This window comes from Aythya ferina, assembly GCF_964211825.1.
Source record: "Aythya ferina genome assembly, chromosome: Z".
Lineage (NCBI taxonomy): Eukaryota > Metazoa > Chordata > Aves > Anseriformes > Anatidae > Aythya > Aythya ferina.
In genome coordinates, this window is record NC_140299.1 from 50508380 (window position 1) to 50520618 (window position 12239).

The 12239-nt window shown below is 35.9% G+C and overlaps 1 protein-coding gene across 1 annotated transcript in view; it reads right to left on the bottom strand.

Annotated features, from left to right (window-relative positions):
* MEGF10 (multiple EGF like domains 10) overlaps positions 1-12239 on the bottom strand; it is a 103046-nt gene that overhangs the window by 60314 nt on the left and 30493 nt on the right. The window contains exons 5-6 of the mRNA XM_084505324.1: positions 12039-12139; positions 4054-4146 (exon numbers count right to left, since the gene is read on the bottom strand). Coding sequence (XP_084361450.1) covers positions 4054-4146; positions 12039-12139 — 194 coding nt within the window. The remainder of the gene's footprint in view (positions 1-4053; positions 4147-12038; positions 12140-12239) is intronic.

A 12239-nucleotide genomic window follows, 5' to 3' on the forward strand; every position in this document is an offset into this window, starting at 1 on the left:
GCTGATTGACTCACTTCAAGGTACTTCAAGGCATTCAACATGTCTTCTGTCCACTCATTTGTCATTAATCTGTATACCGTGCTCAGTCAATAAATCTTTATTAGAATAACTTATTTTGTATGACTTTTATCGTTCTGCTAGGATGGAAGTATTCTGTAAATGAGTGACATCCCAATTCAAGTTGTTGATTTAAAAATTTTTTTTTTTTTTAGATAGATGTATGTTAGCATCATCTCCTTCATCAATTCCCACTGAAATTCACTGCAAGCAAATACTACCTAATAGGCTGCAATACCTTTAACTGGAGGGAAAAAAAAAAAAAAAAGAGAGAGAAAAAAAGAAAAAAAGCCTGAAGGAAAAAAAAACAAACAACAACATTTCACAGAGGAAACATTCTCCAAGGAGATACAATTTAATTAGTCAAATTCATAAAACATGATCCATATTCTACACACAGCAGAAAACATCCACTCATACATTTTTTTGGGGTAGGATATAAGGTTTTCAGATCGGCAGAGGATGTGAAGGACAGGAGAGCTATGGGTTAGGTTAGAAATAAGCACTGAATGAGGACAGCCTCAGAGACATTGACAGAGTATTCTACTTAAATCTTTATCCTTCTTTCCCCCGAACTGAAAGAAGCTGCTGACCTAAGCTATTGGGATGTAAAGGTTGCCACAAAAGGAAATGAGAGTCCACCAAAAAGTTTAGTCCCTGACAAGTTTATTAGACCATAGCATGTGATGGTGTGCAAAGATAGGAGGAAATGTAATTACCCAGCTTTTATTGTACAATACACCAGTTTAGTCCATGCAATTACTATCACTTTTAGAGAGAATATTACAGTGTTCGGGAAGCACTTGTCTGCAATTACCACCACTGTAATTCAGAACCCACTGTAATACAGAGGCCACAGCATATGGTTTAAAAAATTGTTTTAAACAAAGTGGGTAAATAGAACTGAGAGACAACAAATAAAGCATAGGGTGTGATTTGGCAGATGGACAGATGATGCAACAGGTCTAGCAGTGTTGTTCTGATACTTGCAAATGAAATTCCTTTGTAAGGAGAATAATCAATCCCAATAGAGAAAGGATCATATTTTGGAAGAAAATCTTTAGTTCTGAAGTTTTATGAAAATTTTTGTGCTTAGGTAGAAAACAGTTGCTTCCAAGGTATCTGTGTCCATGAAAATGAACAGAGTTCCAAATCTGAGAGTTTGCCTAGGATCTCCCACTTTGAGAATAGTCTCTCCCCTTCAGTCAGACTATCTTATTTAGTCATCAGTAACCACTACTGTACTGGCATGTCTTTTAACCATTGTTCCTGCTTCATTATTTAATTGAGTAATCAAGTGTTTATATGATGCACATTAATACAGTATGGCAATTTACGTGTATTTTGCTTTAATTAGTATCTTGTTGTATCAACAGAAATGATTGCAAAAATAAAGCTCTCTCTTCATTGTATCCCATTGTGCCTTTCTGTTACTAACACTAATCAAGTCAGGGATCAGGCAGAAAATACAGTTAAAAGCAAAATTTGAAAATCTCCTACACCAAGCGCCAGGGCAATCAACAATAAAAGCCAGTGCCAGAGATTCAACTTATCTTTCCAAGACTACTGTCTGCTCTACAATTTGATGTGATCTGCATTGTAGCTCTCAGACACATGGACAAGTACATCACACATGGTTAGCAACAAATAGCGGCATTAACACTCAAAAGGACAATCTAGTGAAAGCAACATCTTACTTAAATTTGTCTGCATGGAATGGGACAAATTCCAAGCCAAATCTCCCAGTAACACATGAACAAAACTATCCCCCTCCTCAGCCTACCCCACTTCTAGGGCCACACTAGCAATCTGAAACAAATTTCTGCAGTTCCAGTTAGCTCTAATGTCATGCAGAAGCCTTCCGAGGATCACAAAACTCTCAAGAGATCACGCTGTTCAAAAGTGCTTGAACAAAGGCTCTTTCAGTTTTGGCCTGTTGTGTATTCACACCAGAAAGTATTTTTGCTATTGAGACTGCCATGACAAGCAGTAAAAGGCAGTGAACTGAGGAAGAAGCATAGGAAAATAGCCGCACATGTATTCAGAATGAATTATACCAAACAGGTAAGGGAAATGGATTCTACAAAATCCTGTGAGAGGAAGGATTATTTCCAAAGAGAGATTTAGAGATTCCTCTCTCATCAAAATTGCCCTTTCAATTAGTTTCAAACTTGGAAATTTCAATAAATAAAAGTATTTCCTCATTCTAGGTTGTATAGTGATACACGTTTCTTTTGTACATTTGATTAGTTACAGAGGAGCTCAATTCATAAGGCTTTCAAAAAGAAAGATAACATTTCTTGACAATTTCCTTTTACAATTCAGCACACTAGATTAAGATCAGCATTACCATAACACTGCAATGCCAACTCTTTCCATTTTATGCCTTAAGCAAAATTTGCTGCTTCTTTAGAGCTGTTTATGAGAAGAAGCGCTTGTAAGTATATACAAAGACTATACACCAAACATAATAATTTTAAAATAGTAAGTTCTTTTTCATGTAATTTATTAATTCTCTCTCATATTTCAGAAAATAAGCAACACATGATCAGTTCCAGATGGAGAGTCACTAAAGTATCTTACTAAAAAAAAAAAAAATCCATATTTTTATTAAGTGAAAAAAATGAGGGTGAAAATATAACCAAAATTATTTTTGTCCTATTGATTATCTATGTTTTTCACAGTTATTATTTTTTACAGGAATCCCATACTAAGTAAACCGGTAGCATAATAGCTATGCAAAACATAAGCTCTGTTTTATGAATTATATTTTTATATGGTCTGTTAAATTTAAATTATGAACATATCTTTTATTTTTGACTAAAAAAAAATAATGCATTTCTTTCAAGTGGACAGTCACTAGCAGTGACCTACTTTGAACTTGACTGTAATGAAGTACATGATTTAGTGTTAGACTAAACATAATATCTCCAAAGACTTTATGAAAGGGAATAGAAAGACTGAATAAATAACTTGTTATAATGAGCAAAAATACAGAATTACTCTGAGAAACTCTATGTTGGGTAAAGGCAAAAAATAATTTGTGCAGACCATGAATTGTTTACCTTTGACAGATGAAGACAAAGTACACAAAATGCCACTCCTACTATGGAGGGGTTTCTGCCCTCTGTCAAGACTCATTGTCTTATGACAGCCTCGTTCCTCGACTGCAGCACCTGGTTTCACATTCAGAGGGTCTAGAAAATTGCAATGCCTAAAAATGTTGTTAATTGCTATTACTTTAGTACTTCATTACATGGTTTTGCTATGTTCTTGTATGAAGTGTGTGATGGCCTCCACCTTCATAATTTCCCTATTAAGTATGACCACCAGCTGGCTGATGTGTGACTAAAGCCATATATCAACCGGGACACCATAGCAAGGTGTCCCAGACTCATCCTATATATGTCCTCGATACTCCTTTCTTGCTTCCCTTCTCTTCTGCACACACTCTTATGGCAAAGGGGAAGGAGAAGACAGTTGGAGAAAGATGACTGAAGTGAGAAAAAAATGTAAAGAGAATGAGCAAACAGGGAGGAAGTATTGATGCAAGAGAAGAACACAGCTGGTTAAAAAAAAAAAAAAAAAAAAAAAAAAAAAAGGAAGATAGGGTTGTCTGGAAGATTTACTTATAGCTTTTGTAGATGACCTTGCACCATCATTCTTCACAGAGCAAGAAAATAATGGAAAAAAAAACAAAAAAAAAAAAAAGATTTTACTGCTCAAATACAACTTTGTTTACTTACTCCAGATACTAAGATCTGTACTTTTTGGAATGTTTCTGAGCACAAAATAGTTCAAGACATTTTGTGCTGCTACAAGGTAACACTGTCTTCAAGTAAATGAAGAAAAAAATCAGAACAGACACAGAACCTCACAACTCAAAACAAATGCCTTGACCAGGAGACCAAGCACAGGATCAGTGATAATCCACCCAAAATAGAGGACAACACATTGGAAAAAGCCCAAGACAGGCAGAAGCAGGTGAAAACTCACCACTGGAGCAGTTGGGTCCTCCCCAGCCAGGCTCACACTGACAGGTGTTTGGAGCAATACAGCGACCATGGACACATTTGTCAGCGCAGTGAGCTGTCAGAGAAGGAAATAAGAATAAAAATTAATTACAGCTCTTAACACTTGGAAAGATATTCAAAACTTACTCTCATTCCAGATGTTTCATGCCTCAAATACCGTTTAAAAGTAAAATAAATATTAGCACATTAATATTTGATGGCTGCTCTTCAAAATAAGTTATCTGACTTCTGTCTCTTCCATTTTGCCTTATTCTGAAGGATCCAACTAATCCAGGTTGGTGCTTCTCAAATAATTCTGCATTTAACAAAGAGAAAATTGTCCACATTCAATGGAAAAACAGTCATAGTGTAATTTAGCTTAGAGAGCTGCCTGGATATGGTCGTGGGCAGCCTGCTCTTGGTGGCCCTGCTTGAGCAAGGGTGAAACCCTTTACCCTAAGAAAGGGAAAACTGCAAGCCAAAAACATGTGGTTCTCTTGAAACAGCATGGACAAAATATGATTCGCAACACGTCAGGACTTTAATATTGCTTTTTCTGAATAGTTGCATAGTTCAAATAAAGCACAACAATACACTGATGACACTTAAGGTAAGGCACAAGGTACAAACCCTATGAATCACTGCAACTTTTTAATAAGTGATAATCAGAGCTGCTTAAAAGTTTTCATTATTATTTTTTGTTATGATTTGCAAGAATGTATGTGTGTGGTTCTGCAGATAAGGCTTATTTTGAAATAAGTCTTATTTGACACCTCATTTTGACACAAAGAAAACTTGAATTAGCTTCTGTATGCTGCACACCAACATAATTGACTCATAATACAAAAGGAAGAACTGGCAACCAGCAACTTTTTTGGCATTATATTCATAAGGAAATGCCCTCAGCTTTCCAAAATATATACACTGGAATCATTTCCATCCAGTTCAAACAACAATAAAACTTAAAAAATGTGCACAGGATGAGAATTTTCTTTGAACCTACATTTCCAGAAAAAATAAAAATTAAAAAATGACAGGAATATGATCAGTGTACCAATTAATACAAGGTGAACAATGGGGAAAGACAAAGTTGGTGTATACAAGAATTTTAATGAGACTTCACACAAATCATTTCTGTGCTGAACAGATTGAAAGTGCTATACAATAATTGGAGCAAATACTTGTAAAATGTCCTGTGATAGTTTTTCTAATTAAACATGATGAAGCAGGATAGTCATATTTATATTTTGTGTGGTCACAAAGAAAGAGAGCCACAAAGAGATCAACAGTATATATTACTTAAATCATTGGTTATCTGGGATCCCAGACACTAATTACATATTACAGCCTTTAGGTTTCCTTTGCAACTTTTATGTTTAATAAGCTACTTTTCAGATGTGCATTAAAATGACCTTCAACAGGGAGAATATGTATTTTTAAATGTCAAAAGATAAAAAACATTAATGTGTATTAATACTCCCAAAGCTATTTCATTCTATCTATTACGGAAATAATGACTAAATAATACATCCCACAACTCCATTAGTTTTACATCTAGATATGAATTACTTACATCTTTGAATATTCTTGCATAATAAGTGGTGACATGGGCACTGAAGCTCTCCCTAAACCAAGTGTGTGAAAAATCTTCCCAGTGAACCATAAAACAACATGAGATAGCAGTGCACATACATGCTATGTGTGCATGCTTGAATAACTTACTGAATACCAACATACATTACCCAAAATCATTACCACTGTATACATTTTTTGACAGCCAAACCTCTGCTAACTTCAGCAATTAAACAACATGGGATAAGGGCCAATGAAAGACCTCTTAAAATGTAAATATTATTGTTTCCAAATAAACATAATAAAGATCGCTTAAAATTGTGTGTATATATATATACATATATATACATATATACATGTGTGTATATATACATATATGGCATACAAATTTCTTTCTCTGAGAAGGGTGACATGAAATTCTTTACTTTGAAGAAGTTAAAGGCCAAGAATATTTCAAAAATGTTCAAGATTTATAAAAAATAACTATCCAGTATTCCTTTATTTCTTTTTTAAGTTACTTAATGCCCCAAAATATATCTGATCAATAAGCAATTTCCTTCTATATTCTAGATATACCTATTTTGTAACCAAAAGAAATTACTCTCCAGACACTAACTGGGCTAACTGATTCTTATTAACTGAATTGTAGTTAACATTCCTAAGAGACAGCATATATACCAAGATTATTTCACTGAACATTGGGACAAGAGAACCACAATTTACTACATGACCTAAAAAGTGTGCAAGGCTTTTCAGCTTTCAGGCTGAAAAGACCTGAAGTACATCTGGAACAGAGAGACTTTTCTTGTACACAAGATGTAAGAAAATATTTATGGGCAAAAACAGATGAAAAATTTAATGTGAAATCTCTTTGATAATGAGCAGTGTAAAGAAGCACCAATAATTCACTGACAGCAGTAAATTGCATAAGTCATATCTTATTCTTTTGCAAAGGAAAATCAATCAACATATGAAAAGCAATGAGAGCTTAAACTTGCATACTTGCTTTTTTATCTATTTTCCATTTTCTTCTGTTTCTTATTGTTTCTTTCAAAATCTTCCCTAAAATTTTGCCTTTTCCTACTTACATGTCTGTATTTCAGCAGGTCACATCTTTTTCATTTTCTTAAACACAGAAGGTAGATTTGCTTTTTCTGACTACAGAGTATCATCAGCCAACCTGAAGTATCTACAAAACACCTGCTGCTGTGCACACGTGCAGGAAGGGGCTGCCCAGTTCCCCAGACACAAGTGTATCTTCGTCTCTGTTCCTAACACCAGGCACTGGTGTTTCTGCACCCAGCCAAATGATAATGCCCTGTTGAGAAAACTCAGCAATGTGAATTAACATGAAAAGACACGTATAACCTGTGCAGATCGTTGACACAACTAGTACAGCAAGCTGAAAGCTGTGTGAAGCAAGGGCTTCGCAAAAGTGCTCACAGACATGCTGCAGCACTATAGCTTCATACTAAGGGGGATTAAGCCAGTCGTGCCAGAAGCGTAGCACATGTAATGCAATCTTAGATCAAGTTGTCATTTTCACATGCTGATTACGTGGCTCATACTGATACCAATGAAGGGAGGGAGAGAGTGCTCCAACTCAGGAGAAGATTACAATTCAAATACCTACTTAAATGCTGATGGGTTCCACCATACCACCTGCGGTGGAAATGCAGATTGCTCCTCCGCTGTGATGCCTACTTAAAGTATCACAGCTGAGTGGAGTAACTCCAGTGCCTCATGCCACTTCCACTTCTGAACTAGAGCATGTATGAAGAGTGGAATATGATAAGACTTGAAATTTCTGAATGGCATTTTATGAATCCGCTCTCTGTGATTAAGAAAGTGATATGAAGTTATTTAATGATAAATCGCCATAGACAACATCTAGACAGCTGTGCATTACATTATCTGATGTTAAAAGAAGATACAGAAGAATTTCCAGTTATAAAATGTGAAAAGGCTATTTTTATCTTTAATGGAAGTTCATGAAAGCATTTTTATGATCATATTATCTGTCATTTATTTCCTTTGAAAAGCCAGGCGTAAATCAACTAACTCAAACAAAAGCTTGAGATATTTTGTCTGTAATTATTTATGTATGTAAATGACCAAGAGAATCCACTATGGTTCCCAATTTAAACTTTCAGCTTTAAAACAAATGAGTCACAACATCAGATAAGCAGCTACCTGAAGACATACTTGATTTCATGAAATTTCATACCTGAAATCTCATTAAATAAATCTCATATTTCTGATCTCAATTCTGATCAACTGCACTGAGAATTTATATTAGAAGGAAAAAAGTGATACCTGAACAAGGTCTGTTTTGGGGTTGTAAGTAAATCTCCATATTATTTCTTTCACATAAATCACTTCCAACAAAAGAAGTCATACCACATGCATGACTGCATGCTCTGTGTTTGTCATTTGTGCTAATACCACTGTATCCTGATTTGGATTCCTAGAGTCTTCAGAAAGAGTAATTTGAAGAGATATATCTCTTTTCAAGAAAAAAAAAAAAATAAGCTTCTTTATCTGTTAAAGTCCTCAACATTTTGAGAATGAAAATTGAATGCATAAACCAAGTTAGATTGGAAATGTAAAAGAACTCTTCCACATATTGTACAAGATTTAACTTCACCTTCCTTGAAATTAATTAAAATATAGTCCCTCAGCATTTTCTGTGAAAAATGAAACACACATAACTACTTTTAAACTACATTATAAATGTGTTCTTTCAAATAAATTCTTCAATTCCATACTATATGCTAGAACGTATCCTTTGGTTAAACCTTTTTTTTTTTTTTTTCTTCTGTGCTTAACATCTGTTTTTTATTAAGGTGAGGGAAATTCAGTTACTCGGTAAAATAGCTTCATAATTCTACCTATATTCTTCCTATTCTCCATTTTCTTTCTCAAGGAAATTCAACAGGCTTAATCCTGCTATGTTGTCAGAAACTGTAAATTAATGTTCACGCTACCAATATGCTACAAGGATGAATCTACTTTATGTGCGTTAATCTACAGCAAAGCTACCAGAAGACATCTTAAAGCCTGAATTCTTTTGCTTCAGAAACATGATAAAATTGAATGGATTTTGTAAACTTAATAAATAATAATAATAATACACTATTAATAAAAAGGTGTCTCAGCATGTAGCCCAGACTAGCATCCATATTCCAAATTAAAATAAATAAATAAATAAATAAATGAGAGCTGCAATATTCACAATGCACTTCCTTAACTAAATAAGAGACGAGTCAGAATTATGCAATCCATGTAAATACCTCTACTTTAACAGACAGTGTCATGATATTTTTCTACTGATACTGCTAACAATATCTGATTCTGATATAGTCTCTGCCACCAGTGTTACTTGCCTGTTTCTTGGCTAAAATGTGAAAGAGTTTGGATTTTTTTGAGCAATCATATGTGTATTTATATTGTTGATTTTTCACTTTGTGGCACCATACATAGGCTTATCAATGGCATTAGTTAAAAGGTGATACTAAAACTCTGAATCTGGGTTTGAACAGTTTACATTACAACAGTAATTTGTTGTTTAGAGAAGAACAAACAAAATACAAATTATTGTTTAAGTGATAAAAAGGTCTGTTTGTGTATTTTCCACACATGAGTTTACTTACTGAATCCAAAAACAAAACACAAATGTAATTTTTACTGAAAAGTGAAATCTTAACAGAAGTGTCACCTACTGAATCACCTGAAACTGAAAGATTTTAGAAACAACTACGAAGTTAGAGTCACAATTCCACAGAAAACTTATATCCTAAGACAAATTCAAATTCATATGTTCAGAATGAACTTGGAAAAAATCAAAAACATATATGTAAACCACTTAAATTTCAGCCCATGCTTTTCTCTTGCTGTTGGTCATTCTTTTCTTTGTGAATACTACATTTAGAGACTTCAGCAATGTGAGGCACCCACATTCTTGCTATAATTCTATACAGTGACAAGTAATTCTCTTCCCACAATAGTGCAGTAGCAATACCATTAGTAAGTGCTACCACTAGGACAATAGGCACTGGTGAGTATTCATGCTGTAAATTCCTAATTAGTATTTTAAAAAGGAAGTCACAAGATTTCACTTCATCACTAAATGCACTGAAGTGTTGAGTCATACCAAAATCATCTGCCAGTAGAATTTTCTAATTGAGCTTTTTAAACTGAGAAGTCAAGCAAAGGAACAAACAAAACATCAAACGAAAAACATCACTGTCCTTGGGGGTGCTTAGGGAAAGGTTGGATGTAGTGCTTAGGAACATGGTCTAGTGGGTGATATTGGTGGCAGGGGGATGGTTGGACCAGATGATCTTGGAGGTCTTTTGACCTAATGATTCTATGATTCTATGATCATTCTCATTTATATAATAACCAAATATAGACAAAAATTGGTTCTTATAAGTCTAATAAATACGTTTAAAAAAAAAAAAAAAAAGATAAAAAAAATGCTGATCTGATCTTAGATTGATTCTCTTTTAAAGTAGGGTGTTTTTTTTCAGTATCATTTTGACCTTGCTTTGTCTTGTGCAGAAAATACATTTTAAATCAAAGATCTTACTGCTTTATTTTCAAATTCCAGTGAGTGCCATAAAACAAAAAAAGTAAATGAGGATTTCATGATGTTTTGACATTCACGGCGTACAATTTTCCAATATACAACTAAATCCGATCAGTCACTTTCAGTATGCACTTCACAAAACACAGAACTGTGCCTCTGAACAAATCTAGGCACTGTTTCACATTTATATTGAATAAATAATGTTAATGTATGTATTGATGCTAATTTTTCAGACTCTGTTTACCAGAGACCAAAGATGCATCCACTGTACTGACTTCTCCTAACATGGTTTGCAAAATCCAGCAGCAATGGCAAATCTCTTGTTATCTGTTATTTTGCAGAGCATTTTGCTGGAGCAGCTCCTCCAAACTTTGAAAACTATGCTTCACCACTGTCTTTGAAGCAGTAAGGGAGGCGATAAATCTATGAAATCATCTCTGTTTCTCCCACTCTCAGATGAGAAAAAGCACCAGGTAAAGAGTGCTGTAGATGGTTAGGCAGGAGGTGTGTGGTGACAGACACAAGGTGACCTGGGCCAAGGCCTGCCCGGCCCCAGGATGGCAGGAGCCCACCCGCAGGCTGCGCTGTGCAGGCCCTGGGGGCCAGGCCTGGGCTGGGGGGACATGAGGCTGATCTACACACACAAGCAGCCCACAGGTCTGACGGGGCAGCGTACACGCTGCAGCTCTCCCAGTATGTAGGGCTTGTCACATTTTTCCCTTGGCTGGGCTTGCCAAGCACAGGCCTGCTCAGCAACTGGGCGGCAAGCTGGGACCAGCCCCCACAATCCAGAGGCTCCAGCCCCTCACTGGGCTGCTCTTAAAGACACCCACAAATGACATTACTGACAAAAGACTGGCTCTGATAAACCCAGTTTTTCAAGGAGATTAAAAGTTTAAGACAAATTCAGTGTCCTGACTTCTGGAAAATTTACAGCTACAGTCCATGCTGTGTACATGTGTATCCACAGAGGAAAATAATGTTAAATACTACTGAATTAATTTTATTTTTAGCTGTACACATTTACACAACTTTGAGGACACACTGCCTTTCACATGTGCTCACCTATTATAAGCTCCTCTCTATCACTCTTGCCAGTGGAAGCCCCTAGCTGTCCAGTCTGCTGTACAGCTTTGAACAAGTTTCCAGCTGACCTGTGTTCAGCCACTCACATACACTCTCAAAGCTATGGATTAACACACCCTCTATTTTAATTCCTCCTTTCTGCTGTGATCTTGAATGAATATTAGTTTAAGAATCAGACCTTTCTAGGTTCTTCACAAGGCTTTGCAAGAGGGAGAAAGAGAGCCAAGCCAGGGTTACTGCCAGTCTGGACAGAGTTCTTCAAATTCTAGATTTAGGAAGCTTTGGAGACAGCAGCATGTGCCCTACAACAGGGTGGTGCTGCTGCCTTCAAACAGTTGTTACAGACCTTCATACCTTCAAGAGTTGCTCAGGGATCAACCTGGGCCCATGCTGAGGCCTTGCATTTCCCTACTGGTTTTGTTGGTGTTTGTTTTTTGTGTTGAAAAATGCTCTGACACTTGTGCTGTCTGAGATGTAATGTGCCATGTAATCATTAGTGAGAATCACATCAAGGTTGGTTACTTAGACTTCTGAGATCCAATTATCCTGTCATTTCCATATGCACAACACCAATTGACTTCAACAAGATCTGCATGTGCACCACTGATGAATAACTGAGCCCCCAGTAATGCAGCTCCCACAAATCACCCCCAAAAGGGAGCCAAACCAGCCCTGCAATGAATGTACGGAATTTCAAAGCAAAAAGAAGCTAGACTTACGGACACACATTTCCCTGCTTTCATAAAATCCAGGGCAGCACTGGGATTTACGTCTGTACATCGTTTTTTCACCATGTCTGTAGGCAGTACGGTAACTGATTCTAAAGAAAAAAATGAATGGTTGATGCATATATTTAATGGTTTAGAAACTAAATCATTTATATGCTTACATATTTTTTAAAATCTTCAGATAGCAGTAAA